The sequence below is a fragment of the Gobius niger genome (genome assembly GCF_951799975.1).
Source record: "Gobius niger genome assembly, chromosome: 2".
Taxonomy (NCBI): domain Eukaryota; kingdom Metazoa; phylum Chordata; class Actinopteri; order Gobiiformes; family Gobiidae; genus Gobius; species Gobius niger.
Genome location: NC_136853.1, coordinates 27,191,528 through 27,212,087, shown reverse-complemented (window position 1 = coordinate 27,212,087; position 20,560 = coordinate 27,191,528). Strand labels below are relative to the sequence as shown.

General features: G+C 39.1%; 3 protein-coding genes across 7 annotated transcripts in view; all 3 read left to right on the top strand.

The window, feature by feature from the left end:
* The window catches only part of tln1 (talin 1), a 40,424-nt gene extending 36,346 nt beyond the window's left edge, over positions 1-4,078 (top strand). Inside the window, exons 55-56 of the mRNA XM_079551328.1 lie at positions 2,362-2,487; positions 3,002-4,078. Coding sequence (XP_079407454.1) covers positions 2,362-2,487; positions 3,002-3,136 — 261 coding nt within the window. The 3' untranslated portion in view covers positions 3,137-4,078. The remainder of the gene's footprint in view (positions 1-2,361; positions 2,488-3,001) is intronic.
* A 1,342-nt stretch (positions 4,079-5,420) lies between these two features.
* tpm2 (tropomyosin 2 (beta)) lies at positions 5,421-13,204 on the top strand. Of its 5 annotated transcripts, none has more exons than XM_079551347.1 (9): positions 5,421-5,895; positions 7,749-7,874; positions 9,519-9,652; positions 10,107-10,224; positions 10,432-10,502; positions 10,725-10,800; positions 11,552-11,614; positions 11,692-11,761; positions 12,971-13,204. In XM_079551347.1, the coding sequence occupies exons 1-9, from the start codon at positions 5,782-5,784 to the stop codon at positions 13,051-13,053; spliced, it is 855 nt and encodes a 284-aa protein (XP_079407473.1). In that variant the 5' UTR covers positions 5,421-5,781; the 3' UTR covers positions 13,054-13,204. The 5 variants fall into 5 exon arrangements, with proteins under 5 accessions (XP_079407473.1, XP_079407474.1, XP_079407471.1 ...); XM_079551348.1 differs by lacking the exon at positions 12,971-13,204 and adding an exon at positions 11,977-12,422 and having other exon boundaries at positions 5,422-5,895; XM_079551345.1 differs by lacking the exon at positions 10,725-10,800 and adding an exon at positions 11,043-11,118 and having other exon boundaries at positions 5,432-5,895.
* Positions 13,205-14,213: 1,009 nt separating this feature from the next.
* il6st (interleukin 6 cytokine family signal transduce) lies at positions 14,214-20,533 on the top strand. Its single transcript, XM_079551418.1, has 15 exons — positions 14,214-14,322; positions 15,443-15,742; positions 15,816-15,963; positions 16,034-16,188; positions 16,808-16,962; positions 17,071-17,227; positions 17,324-17,406; positions 17,495-17,738; positions 17,862-18,032; positions 18,114-18,218; positions 18,294-18,458; positions 18,498-18,683; positions 19,068-19,164; positions 19,263-19,344; positions 19,457-20,533. Exons 1-15 carry the CDS (start codon positions 14,253-14,255, stop codon positions 20,054-20,056), a joined length of 2,718 nt encoding a protein of 905 aa, XP_079407544.1. The 5' UTR covers positions 14,214-14,252; the 3' UTR covers positions 20,057-20,533.
* Positions 20,534-20,560: the final 27 nt, after the last annotated feature.

Below are 20,560 nucleotides of genomic sequence, written 5' to 3'. Positions count from 1 at the left end.
AAATTTAGACAGGCACTGCTGCTGCTGTAGTAATTGTTGCCATTGTTTGCTGTGTAACTTGTGTATTATTTATTTATTTGATTGGGACAATGCACATTATTGAACATCTGTTTTGAAACAACAAAAACAGACGTTAATATTATAGAGACATGGCTAATTTACATCCCTAGTCCTTTGGCAGATGACAGAAATACCAAAAAAATACAACAAACAATGTGACAGAAATGAATAAGTATAAGAAAAGTTAAAAGTCACAAGACTGGTTTGCTTTGAGCCACACTTCGAGTTTGGTTTTAAATATAGGAAATGTGGGACATTCCCTGACAGTGAGGGGAAGACTGTTCCAGGCCTTCACACACAGAGCATTTTGTCCAAAGGCTGTTTTTCTGAATGGCACCTCACAGTCACCTCTAGAGGAGGCCCGTGTCCTGGCACCACTGTGAGTCTTTGCTTTAAAGAAGTTGAAAAAAGTCTTTAACTTAATCGTTCATTCACTGGTTCAAAGTTTTACAAAATGCAAACTTTAGTAACTAATTAGTTGTTTCATCTGGACTTTAAGCAGGCAATAACAACTGAAAAATAAATACTTCTCTTAAGAGAAATAATCAGTCTTAAAAAGGCAGTAAGTACTGTATGTTTTTAAGCTCAAAAAGCTTGCGTCAAAGTTGACTCAAAAAAACAACAACCTAATCCTGTCCTAGTCAAAGAGACATTTAGTATGAATAAAACAAACATAATGCTCATCCCATCCATCACTCCTGATACAGTGCTTCAACTCACTGAGTAAACAAAAACAGTAATCCCCATGAATGTTGTCGTGTGGTTGTATGTTGAAGCCTCTTGGCTGAAGTCACCGTGTTTAGTGTTACAGTTGAAATCCTTCCTGGTTGTGTAACTTTTCTTTATTGGTCACTCATTTGTGTTTTAGGCAATCAAAGACTGTAGACCAGTGTTTTTCAACCTTTTTTGAGCCAAGGCACATATTTTTCATTGAAAAAATCACGAGGCACACCACTAGCAGAAATTTAAAAAAAAATGTAACTCTGTAGCCTATATTCAGTAGGAACACCGTATAGTCTCGCTAGACACAATGCCATTGATCATCACAAATGAGCTACCTGCGGCCACTTACTGATATGGAAGAGTATTACATGGTTACTCTGACGAAACACTAGAGGGCACAGACATGTGAAAACTGTACATTATTTGCGGATAATTATGAATTTATTACCAAAAAAAAACTAGGTGAAATTGCATAATTTCCCAAGGCACACCAGACAATATCTCACGGCACACTCGTGTGCCACGGCACAGTGGTTGAAAAACACTGCTGTAGACACCGTAGGCAAACTGCTAATCTTTGTGTGTTTTGTTTCTTAATGGTGCACTATATTTGTAACTCACCCGTGGCTTGCATGACCTTTATGTCTGGTGCAGTCCGACCGAAGGCACAACAGAAAACTACAAGTTCATCCACTGAAAACGACTATATTTAATGGCTTATGTATTCTAGTGGTGAACACATCAGGCAGCCTGGCCCTGCTCATGTTCACTGGTCCAATCAGCAGTGGCTTATCTCCTCCTCTTCTGGGCTTGCAGCTGCCACGACAGTAATTCCCATACATTTATGTCTATGAGCCCTCTGGAAACAATCCACCAATCAGGCCATGGCACCTAGAGCTGGAAACATTAGCCTTGTTCTATGATTACTCCCAGCAGCAGCATTTGCTCTCTTCACTCTTTGCAGCGATGCTTCTTACAGCTACAATTATCCAGTGTGCAGCTGATGTTTCATATGGACAAAATGCATCTAACTGAAAAAACAACAACAACAACAACAACAACCTCTTTTACAGTAGTTTCATACAATTATAATACAATTCAAAGGATGATCCATAGTCCATTTTATTCTTGGATCATTGATGGATCACACGTTGCAAATGAATAAAGAAAGCCTGACAGTGTCTTTGTATTGTATATGAGAGACGGACTAACAGAAACATTCCTGACAAAGATAAACCAGTCGACATGCACTCAGTAATGTCTGTCTGACCAGAGTGCAGTGTCTGAGCTCGGCCCCTAGAGCCACAAAAGGAGAAAAGGGCCCTCTTTGTTGGAGTGGAGCTGTCCAATGAAACAAATGTTTGGCTTTGAGTGTCGTTCAGCCGACAACTCTTTGCCTTTTACAGATATACTTAGACACAGGGGGGAAAAAGCGCTTTGTTGATGGTGAACATTTCCTTTCCTGGACCTGTTGTTGCCGCTGCTGCTGCATGTTTGCGAGGCCACTTTTAAGTGTTCTGTGCTTTGATAAGTGACTGCAATACTTAATGAATTTCTTATTTGTGTGCATTTTGTTAGGCTGCTGGAAATGCTGTGAAGAGGGCGTCGGACAACCTGGTGAAAGCGGCACAGAAAGCGGCATTTGAGGCCGAGGATGACCAAGCTGTGGTGGTCAAGAGCAAGATGGTTGGCGGGATAGCTCAGGTAGGCTAATTGTGCACTTAAAGCAGTACTAAGTGACTTGTTTAATAAATCCTTTTGGTAGTGCCTCTGGGGGTGATACTAGTGTTAATGGGATGATTGGGGGGTCTTTCATCTCCCCCTGGTGTCTCTGGCCAGAAAACCACACTTGCAACTTTGCCTGCAAGGATGGAATCACAAAGCAGAAGCTAACAGGCTAACGGGCAAAGCTAACTGCGGGCTAGCACCACTTAAACAGTATTTACACCCAAGTTTGAGTGAAAAAAAAAGATCTCCATTGTGTAATTGGATGTACAATATCCCTGTCTTCCTTTGTCTTTTCTGTCAGCGTAGTATTTACTCTCACGGACAATGAGTAAAAAACTGTAGCTAACATGATACGACACCTGCAGTGGCGCTTATGGCCTCTAGGGGCATGAGTTATTTAGTACTGCTTTAACCCCCAAATTATTGGTCAGATTGGCACTATTTAGTTTCTACTAAAACCACCTCCTTTCTTTCTGTCTCTCTTTTACAGATTATTGCAGCTCAGGAGGAAATGTTGAGGAAAGAAAGGGAGTTGGTTGAAGCCAGGAAAAAGCTGGCCATGATCAGAAAGCAGCAGTACAAGTTTCTCCCCTCGGAGCTGCGGGAGGACGGCGAGGACCAGTGAGCGAGTTTGGGGCAGAGAAAACATGCAACGCTGATCCATGAAACACTTTGTCCCGCTTGCTTCTAGTATAAACTCTATTCAACACAAACATTTACAAAGTTGATGGAATTTAAATGGGCAAACCATGGCTAGAGCTACGCTATACAAGTCACCACACTTTCAGCAATCATTCATTGAAAATAGTATGGACATATTGTTAAAAAGGTTAAACAAATTCTGCCTTCTGTTTTGTATGAGCACAGAGCTTTTTTCTATCAGGTTTACTTACCTCTTTGTATTAATGTCATGCAGCGGCTCTGCGCTTTAAGATTTTATGCAAATGTACTATGCAGACAAAAAGAAAGTGTTATATTTTTAAGATGGTGGTCAGTGGACACAGGACACAGTTAAGATTGTTTCCTGACATTCTTTTTGGTTTAGATTTGTCAAGAATTAACTGCGCGATGGAACAAATCAGATTGGGGAGTATTTTTTTTAAAGACTTAAATGGTTTCTATAATGGAAGTCTGAGCGCTAGTATGATTAGCTTAAGAATATAGTAAATGTCCCAATCACAAAGCCATATATTTAACTTTCCAACTGTATTGACTGTATTTTTGGTATTTGCGTTATTAACCTACTGTTACTCCTGGTGTAATGTTTTCAGGTAACTGTCTATATGCTCATGTTTGTGCCTTTCATGGGTAGGCTATCGAACGCAATACTTGTTGTAAATCAACAAAGGCAAAGGCCAATTCTATACATCTTCTATTTGCCATTACACAGCAAGTGCCTTTATTTGAATGTTATCACCCAATTTATTTTAAGTTTATTTAAAGATCAGTATTCTAACATTTCCCCCAATAGAATGAGGATCCGGGCAAATTTTTTAATCAATGCATCACCACATCTGAGGCACAACTCTTTTAAGATGGCTGAACAATAAAATCTATTTCATCACAATCATTTCTGTATTCGTGTTATTTATAGTATCCCTATGTTATTTCATTCTAGTAACGCTAAGTGACTAAGTAATAATACTAATAATAATACATTTTATTTGTATAGTGCTTTTCTAGACACTCAAAGAAGACAATAATAAAATCCAATAGAAAACTAGAGGGCAATTTCAGTAAGTAAAGGCATTCATAGTACGGCTGCAACAACTAATCAATTAATCGACAACTAATCGATTACTAAAATAGTTGTCAATTATTTCAGTAATCGATTAATCGTTTTCTATTAAACAGAGACTAAAATAGAGCAAAAAAGACATGACAAATATGTATTTTGGATGAAAACCTACTTTGTTTTTAAAGTTAGGGTCTGCAGTGTTTTGCACATTGTAAATTTCATAAATATCTGTTTTCGTTCGTCCAATCAGAAAGCAGAATTAGCACAAATATCCATGCACCTTTCACAGCCAAGCGATTAATCGATTAATCGTAAAAATAATCGGTAGATTAATCGATTACCAAAATAATCGTTAGTTGCAGCCCTACTTCATAGATTCATAGACCACGTTTAAGACACAATAGTTGAACTTAAAGCCAAACCGCGTAGAATTTTACCCCATAAATACAATTGAAATACAAGCATTTATTTTATGACGGATGTTTTCATCATTGAAAAATACAGCATAAATGTACAAACGTGCTTTTGCTGTGAGCTGCTCAGCTCTCCTCAGACATGAGAGTAACTTTACCGGGAGTGGGTAAGTCTCCGGCTCGTCTCCATGGAGATACCGAGTAAAGTCGGCACAATATGAGATTTAAATAGGTTAGGTTCTCATTAGGGCTGTCAGTCGATATTTTTTTTTAATCACGATTAATCACACTTGTGGAATTGGATTAATCAGATTAATTAATTTTTCTCATTTTCTCACCATATATATTCTAGCTGGTATCTCTTCAGCCCTTTATCGGTCGCTCAAGGCTTGATAAGTCGCATTTTAGAGACATACATAAAGACTTCATAAAGTGAAGTACTGTTTAAGGAGGAAATTAGGATGATTAGACAAGCCTTTTTGATCCATGTGTTTGGTCAAAACATGTGATGTGATTAATCGCGATTAATTATGTTTTCTATTAGTTCGATTAATTGCTATACATTTTCACAGCCCTTGTTCTCATCCAAATACATTATTTAATTATCCACTGCGGTACCAGTAACATTTTCCATGTCGAGCTGATCATTAGGAGCATGTTTAGCATATTCAAAATGTTACGCAGTGTACCTTCAACTACCGAGAGAACAAAAAGTCAAAAATAAAATGTACATGCAGATTAACACCAAAATGTAAAAGTCAAGCCCTTTTTATGCAGAAAGTTAAATCCTCCTGATCATCACTGAAATACAGCATTTTCCAAATAAAATACATCCCCGCAGCTTCAAAGTGTTCCCTGGATCTTTATTTATACACAGGGGCCAGACGTCCCACGGAGGCCGAACTATAAACGCTGCCTAAATAAGGGCAATGTCCTCGTGAGGATGAGTGGGGCGGAAAAAAAAAAAAAGGAAAAGTATGGGGCTCCACCAGTTGGTCCTACTCCATCCAAGATCTCTGCCGTAGGCGCTCAGACCAGCCGCGACCGCTGCCTCCGTCTCCGTTTGGATAACCCAGCGCTCTTCGTCTTCTGATAGAAAGTCACTTTAACTGAGCAAACATGGAGGCCATCAAGAAGAAAATGCAGATGCTGAAGCTCGACAAGGAGAACGCAATAGATCGGGCCGAGCAGGCGGAGGTGGACAAGAAAGGAGCAGAGGACAAGTGCAAACAGGTGGGGCACCGGAGAGAGCGCCAATAGGCAGTTTCACCTTGTCTGATCTAGAGGATATTATCATATAAGAAAAGAATAAGGAAAGACAGAAGGAAAGAAGGAGAAAAAGAAAGAAAGAAAGAAAGAAAGAAAGACAGAAAGAAAGAAAGAAGGAAAGATAGAAAGATAGAAAGATAGAAAGAAAGAAAGAAAGAAAGAAAGAAAGAAAGAAGGAAAGATAGAAAGATAGAAAGATAGAAAGAAAGAAAGAAAGAAAGAAAGAAAGAAGGAAAGATAGAAAGATAGAAAGAAAGAAATAGAAAGAAAGAAAGAAATGAAAGGAAGGAAAGAAAGGAAAGAAGGAAAGAAAGGAAAGAAAGAATTACATGTGAAACTAATCTACCTAAATATAATAGCCTAATATAATGTCACTTCACATATTTAATGTAGTTATAAAGATGGAGATTATAGTTTATATTGTAAATCTAATAGCCAAACAAGAGGGGGGAAAAAACTAATATGAGATAGAACAGTTATTATTTTGTGGTGACTTTATATGTTGTCTTGTTTATGTGGTCTATTTTGTATTCTACAACATGTCCTTAAAATCAGATAATAATGTGTGAAACAAAGTATAAAGGATTTTTTTTTCAAGCTTTTAATGAAACTACATTGCCCCGTGAAAAGGTCTTCACTGCTCTTGCACAGTGTAAGAATATTGTCTATAAATAGACAGCAACTATTAAAAAGCATCTGCCTACATTGCTTTTGTTCCCAGTGGATGATGAGCTACGCATAGCTCTTGCACTTCTCTTTGGGATCATCATATACCAGCGGGTCTATTTCTGTGGTCCTTAAGTCCCCCACCTTCTTTGGTTTGTTGCTTTGTACAAAGAGACAACCCAGAGAATTTGGCTGTTGCCACAATCCAACCACTGGGATCAGAACTGTCAGGCTATTTGAGACTGTGGGGACTTAGATGGATACAAGCCGGGCAGACATTTGTTCTCCCTGGCATTAAAGGGAAGTATAAACAGACAGACATAGATTTTGTTGCTGTTGTCACATCCACATTTTTGTAGAAATTCTGAAGTTTCTTGGAGGTGTATAGAGTAGCCAAAATATTTACTCAAGTGAGAGTAACTTTACTTTAGAAAGAACTATATGCAAGTTTAAAATGACCCCGATATCTACTCAAGCAACAGCTCCTCGTTATATAAAGGTAAAAAAAAAAAAAAAAAAAACGGTAGACACTACAAGAGCACTGTGAGTACTGAGTAACTGAGCATAAAAGTTACTTTTTTTTTAATGTCTTTTTTGTGTAGGACAGAAGGAAATATACCACAACATGCATTTACTTATTTATAATTAATCAAGACAACATACAGGAAAATGAATCAGAGAGGACATGTTTTAATTTTATTGCAATTTGAAATATCAACATAAACTTTGGCTGTTAAAGAGATTTACTCATGGGAAGGTTTACAGCAACAAATGTGTTACTGGTGCTACAAAAATAATATTACTCAAGTAGAACTATACTGTGCAATAAAACTAAGAAGTAGGCCTTGTTATTTAAAAAGGTTACTCAAGTATATGTATTTGATGAAATGTAACACCTTCAAGGGTTCCAATCACATAATTTTTCCCTGTTATAGACGCCATTGGATTAGTAACAACTTAAAAACAATATATTTTTGATTTGTTAATTCATTGCTTTAGTCACTGACAGTGCTAGAGCACCGCATTCAGACAGTCTTTGTCATGGGTAAGTAAATATATTCTTGAAATTTTGCCAAATTGAACAATTCGTTAAGCAGTATAGCAGACTAACCCAAGTCCTGTCTTTGCTTCTGCTTTCTTGTTTACCTCAGCTGGAGGAAGAGTTGCTGGGTTTACAGAAGAAACTGAAAGGAGTGGAGGATGAGCTGGACAAATACTCCGAGTCCCTGAAGGATGCCCAGGAAAAGCTGGAGCAGGCAGAGAAAAAAGCGACAGATGTGAGTGAGGGGATGATGGCTGGGGTCACATTCTGTAGAATCAAAGGTCAAGGGTCATGATGACAAATATGATGTGTTAATACAAATCACTGCACAGAGGGTGGCACATTTAGTTCTGATCTGTAAAGATAAACGCTGAGAGGACAAATAAAAAGAACTGAAGAACCGTGTTTAATTTTGACTTAAGTACCTTGTATTAATATGCAGATGTGGTAGACTAAAGGCCTACTTAAAGCTTGAAAGAGTAGAGACTTGCTTATTATGGCCTGAAGTGACCCTCCTCATGGGTGCAGTACGAAGACATTACCAAAGAAGGAAAAGAAGTGGCCGGGACATTATTGTTTATGCTCCTTTTCTTTTAACAGGAGAATGTTATGTCTCCATTAATATCCCACTCTGGTTACATTTCATATTTCTCCTGAAGGCCTACTTCTAACACTCTTGGCCAGGAACTTGGTAAATTCAGATAATAATAAATTAAAAAAACATCATCATAGCCTTTTAAAATGTAACACCACCAGGGCTGTTAAAACAAACACAACAATCATCACATTTGTCGAAAACCTTTCACAAAATTAACTTTCCCGTGTAGACAATATAATAAAAACTATGCTCCGCGTTTTACCACATTGCTCGTGCACTCTGCCACGCACGTCGTCTTGAAACCGGAAACGAAAGCGCGCGACGTCGTTGTCATAGTAACTCACACATCTCCTCGCTACAGCTGATTAAGTAGAGGCAAAGGGAAGGCCAAAGCGAACTCTGCTAATCACCGGCATGGCGACCTTCAAATCCATAGATTCTGTGAGGAGGAAAATCCTGTCCCTTCAACAAGTTGCGTACGATGCGGAGGACCAGGCCGAGTTCACCCAGAGAGAGGCGGACATGGAGAGACAAGCCAGAGAATCGGTAACGCCGAAATGTGCGGGCGCCTGGGCGAAGGGCACGAAAATGTATACTGGATACAAATAGCTATTTACCTATCCTTAACTTTGTGTTATCGACGGCTAAAGGGGGGGGGATATATGTTTGCATAGTGCGCCTAAACAGATAGGCCTTTTATGTAGCCTACTTATAATTGAAGGAATGAGTGATGTCACAACATAGCAACAGTATGGCAACTACAGAAGCCAAATGAGTGGCAAGTCCGCATTGCTGTTATTCGATTTGTCACTCAATCCAGAACATTGAGTGGTCTGCTTGAATGAAAATGATCTATGACCTATGTGCTATAGCCTCAATTCGGGCACCTTAACATGAAGAATGATGATGATGTTCCCGGGAACTGCACTTTATTTGCTGTGCTGAAGGTTGAATGATCAAATAGGGACAAATAGAGCTAGAGGCCACATAAGGACAAAAGAGCGATGTTTCTCAAACTTTGGGTCATCCGCAATTTTAGACTTTATTCTAGTCCTGATTTGAGCTTGATCTAGACCAGGTGGTACTTGGCAAGGTACTCCAGCACTACCCTGGTGGATAACAAGCTCATTGCAGTCCAAAATAATACCTAATAACCAGGAAAAAAAGGGGGGGAAACAACATGAATGTGTTCTCACAGCTATGGTACATGGTGTTAAATGTTTAGAGCAACTAGATTGGAATCCACCATAACTTGTCACTGTGACTCTATGCTGTGTGCAGGCTGAGGCCGAGGTGGCTTCTCTAAACAGACGTATCCAGCTGGTTGAGGAGGAGTTGGACAGAGCTCAAGAGAGACTGGCCACTGCTCTTCAGAAGCTGGAGGAGGCTGAAAAGGCTGCAGATGAGAGCGAGAGGTGATCTCTCTTTTATATTGCTTAATGTCAATGCAATTGCATGAAACATCAGTTAAAGTTAAAGTTAAAGTTTTTTTCCCCACTAATTTTCTGAATAGACAAAGCTTATGTTGTATGCTATATGGGAACCTATTAGAAAACAACAACATTTGATTCAACAGCGTAACTAATTGTGATTCAGTGTCTGTGTACATTGGTGTATGAATGAGAGTATGAATGGGTGAGTGGATCCTTGCTGTAAAGCGCTTTGAGTGCCTAATCTAGTTGGAAAAGTGCTATATAAGTTGAGACCATTTACCATGGGATGATAATTGTGGAGTCCATGTTTTTTTTCAAACCTCCAATAAAAGATCTGAAACATTTTTTTTCATTCAAATATTTGATGTTTGTATTTCAAGTTTGAAATATGTAGAATTGTCAATGATATCGTGACTGTGCTGTTCTGTTCAAACAGAGGAATGAAGGTCATAGAGAACAGAGCAACTAAAGATGAGGAGAAAATGGAAATCCAAGAGATGCAGCTGAAAGAGGCCAAACACATCGCTGAGGAAGCTGATCGCAAATATGAGGAGGTGAGAGACAAGTAGCTGGGGGCTATGATACAGCCCACTGTAAAAGCGTTCCTTTCTACCCAGATGAGATATTGAGTTATCTGTACAAACCTAAGCACATAATATCACAGAACATAATATTCAAACATGTTTTACCTGAAGCTAAATTTTATGAAAACTTAAAAGCTATATTAGGTTTTTAGTTTTTGCCCATTGTTTTGTCCTTAGGTAGCACGCAAACTGGTGATCCTTGAGGGTGATCTGGAGCGTTCGGAGGAGCGTGCTGAAGTGGCTGAGGCGTAAGTCAACACCGGGGCCATGAAACTTACGCTGTCACCAGAACCAAGATAAATTATTAATCCTGTTAAATTAACATGGTCGCTAACACCTTCACTTTTGATTTTCTTGTGGTTTTAGAATGCTGTCTTTTGTGTGTGTCTATGTTTTGTTTTTAAACGCATGTCTGGTTATATGCTGGCTTTCCTCACGCACCCCACTGGGCTGTAAACTAACTGCTGTAGTCGTGTGAGGGAACTGGAGGAGGAGCTTGGACTAATGGACCAGAATTTGAAGGCTATGATGGGTGGAGAGGAAGAGGTACACTCACACTTACTTAAAACTCACCATGTGTGACCTGTTACACCTGCATCTGCTTGTTTCACTTTCCACACTCGACCCTAATATGTTTTGTACAAAGAAATCAATTATTTATTGTGCTGGATGATCAGACTTTAGGAAATTAGAGCATTGGATTACTGGTGTTTGAAAGCTCTGCTGTTAAGTCCTCATCTGCTTTCTTTCCTGTTTGTGTGACTATTCTCTTTTCCTAAAATACTCAGTAAATCAGGTGATCTTGAAGAAGAGCTGAAAAATGTTACCAACAACTTGAAGTCACTGGAGGCCCAGTCTGATAAGGTAGTACTCCGAAATAGCAGTACAATTTAAAAGCTACAAACAACCAAGATTACAACAAGCCAATCTTTCCAAACTACTTTTCTTTCCTATTTTTTCCCTATTGAATGCATTTACATTTTTCTCCTATTAGAGTATTAAGTTGTCTGTATATTCAGAGAAAAACCGTTACTGAGGAAAAAAGGTTCTGTTTTAATACATTTTTAGTCTACACAGTAACAACTTTCTGTTGTAACAACTTTCTGTTGTTACACTCCTTAGCTGGACATTAACTCTGGCGCCCTCTACTGCAATCACTGGGAATCACTGTTGTAAAATATTGTAGCCCATTATAGTATTATTTTATATTCAATGTGTTTTTAGCACTGCTTCCATGGCCTTTCTACAAAAACTAGTCTTGAAGCCTTTGGTCATGTGTTCTCATTTTGTATTTCAGTACTCGCAAAAGGAAGACAAATATGAAGAGGAAATTAGAGTTCTTACTGAAAAACTTAAAGAGGTAAGTTTTACTCATCTTTATACCTCGCTAATGTAATACTCTCCACCCTTTTCAATATATGCTGCGGTTTGTTCCAGGCTGAAACTCGTGCAGAGTTTGCAGAGAGGTCTGTGGCTAAATTGGAGAAGACAATTGATGATCTAGAAGGTAAACTGCATTATAATAACGGGCGCATCAGAACATATATGGAACCCTTTGTAATAGCATCACCACACTTGTTTAGTGACATTTGTGTGAGATATGAGAAGTCTAAGCAATAATTTTAAATATAACAAAACCCTGATGTTTCTGCTTTCTTTACTTTATCCTGATGGCTCTTCTCCTGGCATCTGCTCCTCTCTGATTGTCTATGTTTCCTGCAGATGAAGTCTATGCTCAGAAGCTGAAGGGCAAGGCTCTGAGTGAGGAGTTGGACTTGGCTCTGAATGATATGACTACGCTGTAGCTTTCTTCTTTTCTCTTCGCTGCTGATTCTCGTCTAGCCTCCACTGCCCCTCTCACTCTGTTGTTTTGTTTCATTCCACTGTTAGCTTTGAAAACTCCCACCGTTCAGTGAACTCTTCTGCTACTTTGTCTTACACAACACGTGTTTTACCACAAAAGGCTGAGTCACTGAATGCCGCATTCTCCACTCTTTACTTTTCATGTCACACTGCTCCGTGTTTCCTCTCTGTCCATCCGTTAATAAATGTTTTTAAGCCTTGTGTCTTCTCTGTCACTTGCTACTTTTACCTTTTTTGTTTATATTTTTCAAGAGCTGCTATTTGGTGCCAGTATTATTCATGAACCATTTATCAATCAATAAGATAAAGGGTTGAATCTTTTCAATGAATACTAAAATGTTCATTAGCGATGCTTTCATATTTATGTTCCCGCTCCAAACATGCGTCAGGTCTGCAGTATCCTCCATCCAATCAAAAACAATGTGACGGTAAAGACTGGGAACCACTGAGTTACAGAATCATAAATGTTTCACAACCCCCCGATTCAGTAAGAAATATAACAAAGAGACGATCTGGAGACTCTTATGACCAGACTATTGGACATCCACAGGTATAGACTGTTGTTATGTACTTGAGCAAGACACTTAGTGTGTGAAAGGTAATGGTGGTGGTCAGAGAGACTCAGATGTGTGCAGCCACGCTTCTGTCGGTCTACCCCAAGGGTTTAATGCTGTATTAAGTGATGGGCAAAATTTGTAGAGAAAGTCATTTTATTTAGTTACACAGCAATACAAAGTTGTTGTCGACCAGATTCTGATCAGTACATGATGTGCACTGTGGCTGCTTCCTCATTTTAAAGCCAGCATTTACATGTCATGTCTCATGTCATTTATAACACTGTCTACATTTGCAGAGAAACTGGCTCAAGCCAAAGAGGAAAACTTGGAAATGCATCAGGTATTGGACCAAACTCTCATGGAGCTTAACAATCTATAGTTGCATGGAGTCATCTGACAAGACCGTCTGACTGAGATCCCTGTGTATTTCATGTTGGAATAAAACATCCTTCATTGTTTGTGTTTTGATTCTCTCTCAAAGAAAAATAAATAAAATACTACCAGTAGCCCACATTTTACTTATTTTATCTTAAATATTGTTTAAGATTGGTGGTTTGTTTAAATTGTGTACGATGAAAACCATGAAAAAGGTGGTTTGTGTAACTGATTGTTTGTAACATCTTGACATAAACACTACCCCTCATAAATTTAGCTCACAAATTGTCGTACATGGTATACTGACGGGAAGCACAGACAAGACGATTCAAAAAAATAAAAGCATCAAATAAAAATGTGTGTCGCCAGTTTATTTGTAAAAAAAAATCTATTTTCGATTCATCCTGAAACATCCTTTATTGTTTATAGTAAATTTATCGTAATTTCTCCATGAGATAAAGGCTATCTTATCTGCGCGCGCGCCTGTGTGTTTACGTGCGCGTGTGTGTTTTGTCTCCGCTCTGCTCGTTCATTGGGTTCGTGCCAAAATGCTCGGGGCTGTAACATACTGGAAGTGAACACAGTCGCGTCTCCTCCCATCCGCCCAATAGAAACATCGGCACAAATGATTGGACAGAAAGCTACGACGGACACATTGTTGACCAATCAGAAGACACTAACAGTTTACTTCCGCAGATCTATAAATCGAGCTCGGAGTTGTGTGGGTACATTTCGTCCATCCACAGCGTTTACACATCAGCAACAGTGGCCCTGTGCCTGAGAAGCCACGACAGAGGTGGTCTCCTCTTACGGGAAGTGGGAGGGACTATTCGCAAACTCGTCCGTCTTCAATGGCCAGAATAATGTGCCAACCACTTACCAAATGTGCGACAATTCTTCTTTAAAAGACACATACGATGTTTGTTTAGAGTTTCTACAGGGGCCTACTCGTGGTGAGTAACTTGACATCTTTTATGCTTTTCTGAACAACATGGCGTCAACTACTGGGGCACAGACATGAGCTAATAATGCTAAGTTCAGATTTCAGGGTTCGTCTTGAGTAAACAACTACCGAACACCTGCTAAGCTATACTAATGTCGTACAGGTGTGGTGTTGTGTCTGTTTCTTGCTTTGTGAGGAGACATATCTGTGTATGTTTTATATCTCTGGGTTATATGTTGTTTTTTTAAAGGATCCTGACCATGGTTTGTGTACGAGTGGTACAGCTGGCAGTGTTGGCCTGCTTAGCCCACGCTATCCCCGCTACAGAAGGTCAGTAAATGCATGTTAAAATGTACATTACGTCGTAGTATTACACTTCTTCTAATGCTGTAAATAAGCAGAAATAACAATAACAATAGATGCTCACACTTCTCTCTCTGATTTTCTTATGGTCTTGATATGCAGAAGTTGGTCCAAAACAGCACCTTCCTTATTTAAGTCGTCTGCGGTGACTATTATGTTGTTGACTGAACTGAAATGGTCGTGTTTAGTGTTGTATGTATCCGTGGTAAAGTAACCAGCTGGTGTGTAGGGCTGGGCGATATGGACCAAAAGTCTTATCCCGATATATTTTGGTAGAATATCGATATACGATTTATATCCAAATATTTTTTCCCGCAAAAGGAGAGCTGTGAAATGAAATCTTAAGTCAAAGCCAAATACGAGTAGTTTTATTGAAAACTCTCTTATTGAATTTAAACATAAACATTGTATGACAGAGCTCTGTAAGGTGCACAGAAAAAAAAGCTTGATTCAAAATAAAAGCAGCATTTATATATTAAGAGATAACACAATAAAGTGCTCAGTTTAAGAATAAGATGTTTTTAAAAAATCAGCTTGAGATGACGTGTTTCTTTTTGTTAACTTAAAAGCACATCTGAATTTGAAATATCGCGACATCGAGTATATCGAATAGTCTAATTCCATATCTTATTTAAAAATGTATCGATAAATCTTAAATATCGATATATATCGCCCAGCCCTAGTGGGTAGATGTTTCTAATTCTCTAATTGTAAAACATCTTTAATATGAACGCAGATATAATATTGACGTAACACAAGTTCACTTCTTTAGTTATTTCTATGCCCCAGTGATGTGGCTTGATGAAGTATTAATTTGTATAACAGGATATTTTAATCCAAACTTTCAGTACCAGTGAATTCACAGGATTAGAGCTTAAATCACAATATTATATGATCTAAAGTTGAAGGGAATCATTTCTAAATAGTATGAAGTTATATGGTGCTTAGACTTTACTGTTCATATAAGGTGAAGTGTTATTTGTGCACAAGCAACTCTATCTCCAATGGCTTTGTTAAATTCTGTAACTGATGTCCCTTAACGTAGCTTTGTGTTTTATTTACCTGTGGTGGTCCATTCTCGTTACAGTTTTAAGCTATTTGCTGACTGCACCACAGAGTCCAAAGTTGCCGATTGGGACAAACTTCACCGCAACATGTTTCATCAAAAACACCACTGAAGTTACTGCAGATGACCTATTCTGGAGACTCGCCCAGAAACAAATACCAAAGGAGCAGTACCGGAAGATCAGTGACACTGCTCTGAATGTTACTTTCTTAGTAACAGAGGAAACACCCCGATGGCTTTTTTGCTTCAGCAACAAAAAATCAGCACATGTTCAACTCAACAGTGAAAAATATCTACATGGCATCTTCATTAAAAAAGACTGTAAGTTTTGCCTTTGTGACAGAGAACAAAGTTTGCTTGTGTGAGGTACTAATTTAATACATTGCATTGCCAGATTTCCCAAAGAAGCCGAAGAACCTCACTTGTATAGCGAAACAAAAAAAGGATATTATCTCCCCAATAATTCACTGTGAGTGGGAACCAAAGCATCTGCGACATTGGGATTTCTCCACCGAATACACTGTGCATCTCAATATTCACGCGTGAGTACAGGACACTGTTAGAATTGGAGAAAAGCATGTTGTTCTCAATTTTATTTACTTTTTCCCACAGCTATAAAAGCCTCAATTTCTCAACAAATGAAAGCAGTGCTGATATAAACACCGAGGTTTTCCCAAATTTTATGACGCTGGACATCTGGGTAGAAGCAAAAAATGCGCTTGGAAAAGTAGAGTCTGACCGTCTAACAGTGGAGGCCAACTCATTAAGTAAGTAAAGCTTGGATTCTTTTGCCGTCCATGACCCTGAATCAGTTGAGTTAGTCTGGTATCAGGTTGCTTATCTCCCAAAGTTTTTTCACAAGATTGGGGTCACAACAACTAATTAGAAACAAGCAGCTGCTGCTCTTAACATGCGTACCAAGAAATGCTGCTGGTTGGTCTATAAAAGAATATAAAACATAAAGGACACGTTTCCTGAACAGGGACAGCAACAAACCCATTTGCAGAAAATTGATAAAAAGAAGTTTGTTTGCTTAAAACTATTTGGCTGGATCTAATGGAGAATGTTTTTTAACTGCAAATAAACATGTTTTTGTCATTTGGGGAGACCCTACCAGGGGCACGAACCCTCCGACAACATACTCCCAGGATCATTCGTGTGCTCAAACCCCTCCACCACGTTAAGGTGGCGGTTCCAGGAGAGGATTGTTATAATTATTGTTATTATTTGTAGTGGAGGCAAAGAAGTACGGTAGTTTTTTTTTAGGAGGGTTCAAGCCTGCTTCAGCTTTAGAAAACAAAGAGTGGCCACTGACCTTTTAATTCTTTGTACTTGCGACACTTCTGCTTCATCTGTATTAACCCTTTTTCTTTTTTTCTGTTACAGCAAAGACAGATCCTCCATCCCACATCAACATAATCTCGGAGAACATTTTCTCTAAGTCACTCCTCCTGAACTGGACACGTCCAATCGACAAAACACGGTTAAACTTAATTTACGAAGTTCGATTTGCTTCAGAGGGATCTGAAAACTGGTCATATGTAAGTTTTCTGTTGTTGTCGTGGTTGTAAATATCATCAGAATGTGCATGATTTGCTAATTACGCCATTTGGAACGTTTACCTGTTCAAGTAATTATCTTTTCTCCAGGTTCCACAAGCCGACACAAATTTCGACATACAGTCCTTTAGGCTCCAAAATCTTCGACCATACACGGTCTACATAACTCAAGTACGCTGCAAAAATGAGAGACTTGGTTACTGGAGCGACTGGAGTGACAGCTCTTCAAAGAGAACACCTGCATCTAGTAAACAACACTATACAATTATCCTTATCCTCAGTTAAAACAAAAACAACAAAATTAATTCCCTATTCTTTTTGTTTTGTTTGCTTGTTTTCACAGAACCAACGGGTAAACCAGATGTGTGGCAAATTGTGAGTGAAAGTGAGGCATCAGATGGATATCAAGTGCAGTTGCTGAGTAAGGTGAATAACAATTACAAGTGTTACTGAGATATTAAAAGTTGTAGAGTTTTTTTTTATTGATTGTACTTTATTGATCTATTCTGTTCAGGAGCCAGAGTTAGCCAATGGAGAGATCATCAGGTATGAAATTAGGATTCAAGACTATAAGGAAAAACGTCAAAACAACGCTTCTGAGTGGGAGACTGTCCGAGTTACTGGGAACAGATCTGAGATTACTGAGTTGAAAAATGTTCATCTCACTGATCAGACGACACATATTGCCAAAGTCGTTGCTGTCAATTCTGAAGGAAAATCTCCTGAAGCCACAATTGTGATCCCCGGAAAAGAACATGGTACGTGTCAGTGCACAGCGGTTTATGAGTGTACATGAATAATGGCTTTGGAGGGATGACCACATGTAGGTGAATTTGTGCTTTTTAACTGTATTGATTGTACCTTTTTGTGTGTAAATGCAGCGCTCTCTCCAGTGGAAATGTTGAAAGTTTCTTCTGAAGGGCGCAAGCTGTGTGTTGAATGGAGCGCTCCTAACACTTCAGGGATTTCTGAGTTTGTGGTGCAGTGGGCCAACCATAATGTTTTTGATTGGCAGAGAGAGAAAAGGAACACGAGGAAAGCATACATCCAAGGTGAATTTGATCATACACAGCTTTTATACACACTTCCCATGGACTTATTAATCAATGTTCTTTTTAAAAATATATTTTTAGGAGATTTTGAGAGTTTTGTCCGGTACAATGTGTCTGTGTATCCATTGTACTGGATTGGATGGATTGGGAAACCAACACATATTGAAGCATATCTGGAACAAGGAGGTATGATATAATTCAAATGTTTTAATACATTTGTTATGTGATATTTCTGTCAGCTGCACTTTTTTGTGTTTACAGCTCCACTGAATGGCCCCACTAAAATAATCAGTAAGCCTAAATGTAAAGAGGCCCATTTGACGTGGGAGGGAATTCCTCTAGAGAAACAGCGTGGATTCATCACAAACTACACAATCTTTTACAATGATGGAACTAAAACTGAAGGCATGTGCCATATTATAAAACGTTAGACTTACGTAGACAAACTTTATTGATCCACATGAGGAATTGATCATTTCAGTTTTATAATGACGTTTCTTGTGTTTGCAGCTGTCACAGTCGGAAGTAACACTTTTTCATATACTCTGAAAAATTTGGCCCGGGACACCAGATATGAAACCTGGATTGGGGCTTCCACCATCAAGGGTTCGACAAATGGCTCTAGCCACTCCTTTTCCACTCTGAAATATGGTCAGTCTTTTACACCCCAGACTATTTGACACCAGTTTAATTAGGTGTATTTTTAAAATCTTTTTGAGTAGATACAGACTACGTATTTTCCTTCGGATCGTAAACATTCTTTATTGTTGGCCTTTTTTCCTATTTGCATAGATTTAATTTGTACAATACTTGTAGAACTGATGTTTAGAAACCTGAGCTATATGGTGAAAGAAATGAAGTGATCAATGCATCTTATCTGATGTCTCTTTAGTCTAAATTCATGTAATATCTTTGATGTTGACTGGATTCAACGCACTCGACACTATTCGAAAATCTGTACCTCACCCTGAAAATTCCTGGACGAATTAAAGTCTACACAAAGATTTAATGAAATATTCATCTGCCTTTCTATAGCGCCTGATGAGATCGAGGGTATTGTGGTCGCAGTGAGCCTTTGCTTCTTGTTTGTGGTGGTTCTAGCCATGCTGATCTGCATGTATAAGAGAGATGTGTAAGTGTACATTGATTTTATGGTCGTATAGGTACATAGTATAAAGGCCAGAGGTCGGATCATAATGGTGGAATTTTGACAATGTTCTTTAATTATAGCATCAAGAAAAGTTTTTGGCCTGAAATCCCAAATCCTGGGGAAAGCACTATTGGGACCTGGTCTCCAGATTACCCAGTAAAGGTAAGCTCTTATAATACACTGAAGTTCTTTTGTTTCATCTTCATCAACTGTCATTGTTAACATCTCTCTTTAACACCCAGACTTTACTGTTCTCTGATTCTCTGATAAACAGGCAGAAACTCCAAGTGAAAGCTGTCTGTCTGGAATCAGTGTTCTTGACGTTGATGTGTATGATGGAAAGTCGGTCTTTGAAGAGGACAAGTCATGTCTCCCTCTGAAGAAGGACAAGTATATGTCTGAGGAGCACAGCAGTGGAATTGGAGGCTCCTCCTGTATGTCCTCTCCACGGCAGAGTGTGTCTGATAGCGATGAGGGTGGGGACATGGCTGACACAACTGCCAGCACGGTGCAGTACTCCTCAGTAGTGGCCTCTAGTGGCTACAAGGGTCAGACACCAAGCTTGCAACCCCAGCAAGCAGTATTTTCCAGGTCTGAGTCCACTCAGCCCCTCCTGGAGTCAGAGGAGCATCCAGACATGCTGCCACTAGAGGGGAGCAGACAGTCCCAGCGTTTTCACCATCTTGGCCTCAGTCACTGTCAGGGGAACTCTGACAACCCCAACCAGCTGGAGATGGAAGCCAAGGCGCTGGACTTCTGTCCTGTGGAAGAGGACTCTGAAGAGATGTCTGCTGATGGCCAGCCAGATGAGTGGTTGGCATCAGGACCCATCTCCAGCTATATGCCTCAGCTTGGTGGCTACAGGCAACAGTAAAGCCACAAGCTCAAACGTGAACTATTTGTACATTATTATGTGCCTTTTAATCATTTCGTTGAATTCATTTTAACTGCAGAAACTGTGAGAGTTTATTTTGCACATTACTACACAAAACTGTCCAGTATTTTCAACATGTTCGCTTGTAGTGACACTTGTACTTCTATGTCAATACTCGTCAAAGATAAAGGCTTATGGTGTTTAAGCTACATTACAACTGACTCTGCAGCAGCCTGAACTGCTCACACTGTTTCTGATGTATCCATAGTTCAATCTTCTGTCTGTTATCCACTCACTGTTACACTATCATGAATGTTTGTCCTGTGCATGTTCAAAATGTTTGTATTCACCCTTTTCGTCTAAAGGACACTGACACCTGTTTTCAGCTGGCTTGCATTGTCTTTATTGATGCAGACAATTTTCACTGGGTTGGTTTCATACATGTAAGTTTGTCTCCTCCAAGCTGGACTAGGGTAATGCACTTGCAGTTAACAAAGAAAAAAA

Excerpts from the sequence above, each read along its gene's own strand:
- tpm2 (XM_079551347.1), top strand. The coding sequence starts at position 5,782 with ATGGAGGCCATCAAGAAGAAAATGCAGATGCTGAAGCTCGACAAGGAG. Across the intron at positions 7,875-9,518 it reads CAGAGAAAAAAGCGACAGAT|GCTGAGGCCGAGGTGGCTTC; the intron begins GTGAGTGAGGGG and ends TGCTGTGTGCAG. Across the intron at positions 11,762-12,970 it reads GACAATTGATGATCTAGAAG|AGAAACTGGCTCAAGCCAAA; the intron begins GTAAACTGCATT and ends CTACATTTGCAG.
- il6st (XM_079551418.1), top strand. The coding sequence starts at position 14,253 with ATGGTTTGTGTACGAGTGGTACAGCTGGCAGTGTTGGCCTGCTTAGCC. Across the intron at positions 14,323-15,442 it reads CGCTATCCCCGCTACAGAAG|TTTTAAGCTATTTGCTGACT; the intron begins GTCAGTAAATGC and ends TTCTCGTTACAG. Across the intron at positions 15,743-15,815 it reads CATCTTCATTAAAAAAGACT|ATTTCCCAAAGAAGCCGAAG; the intron begins GTAAGTTTTGCC and ends TTGCATTGCCAG.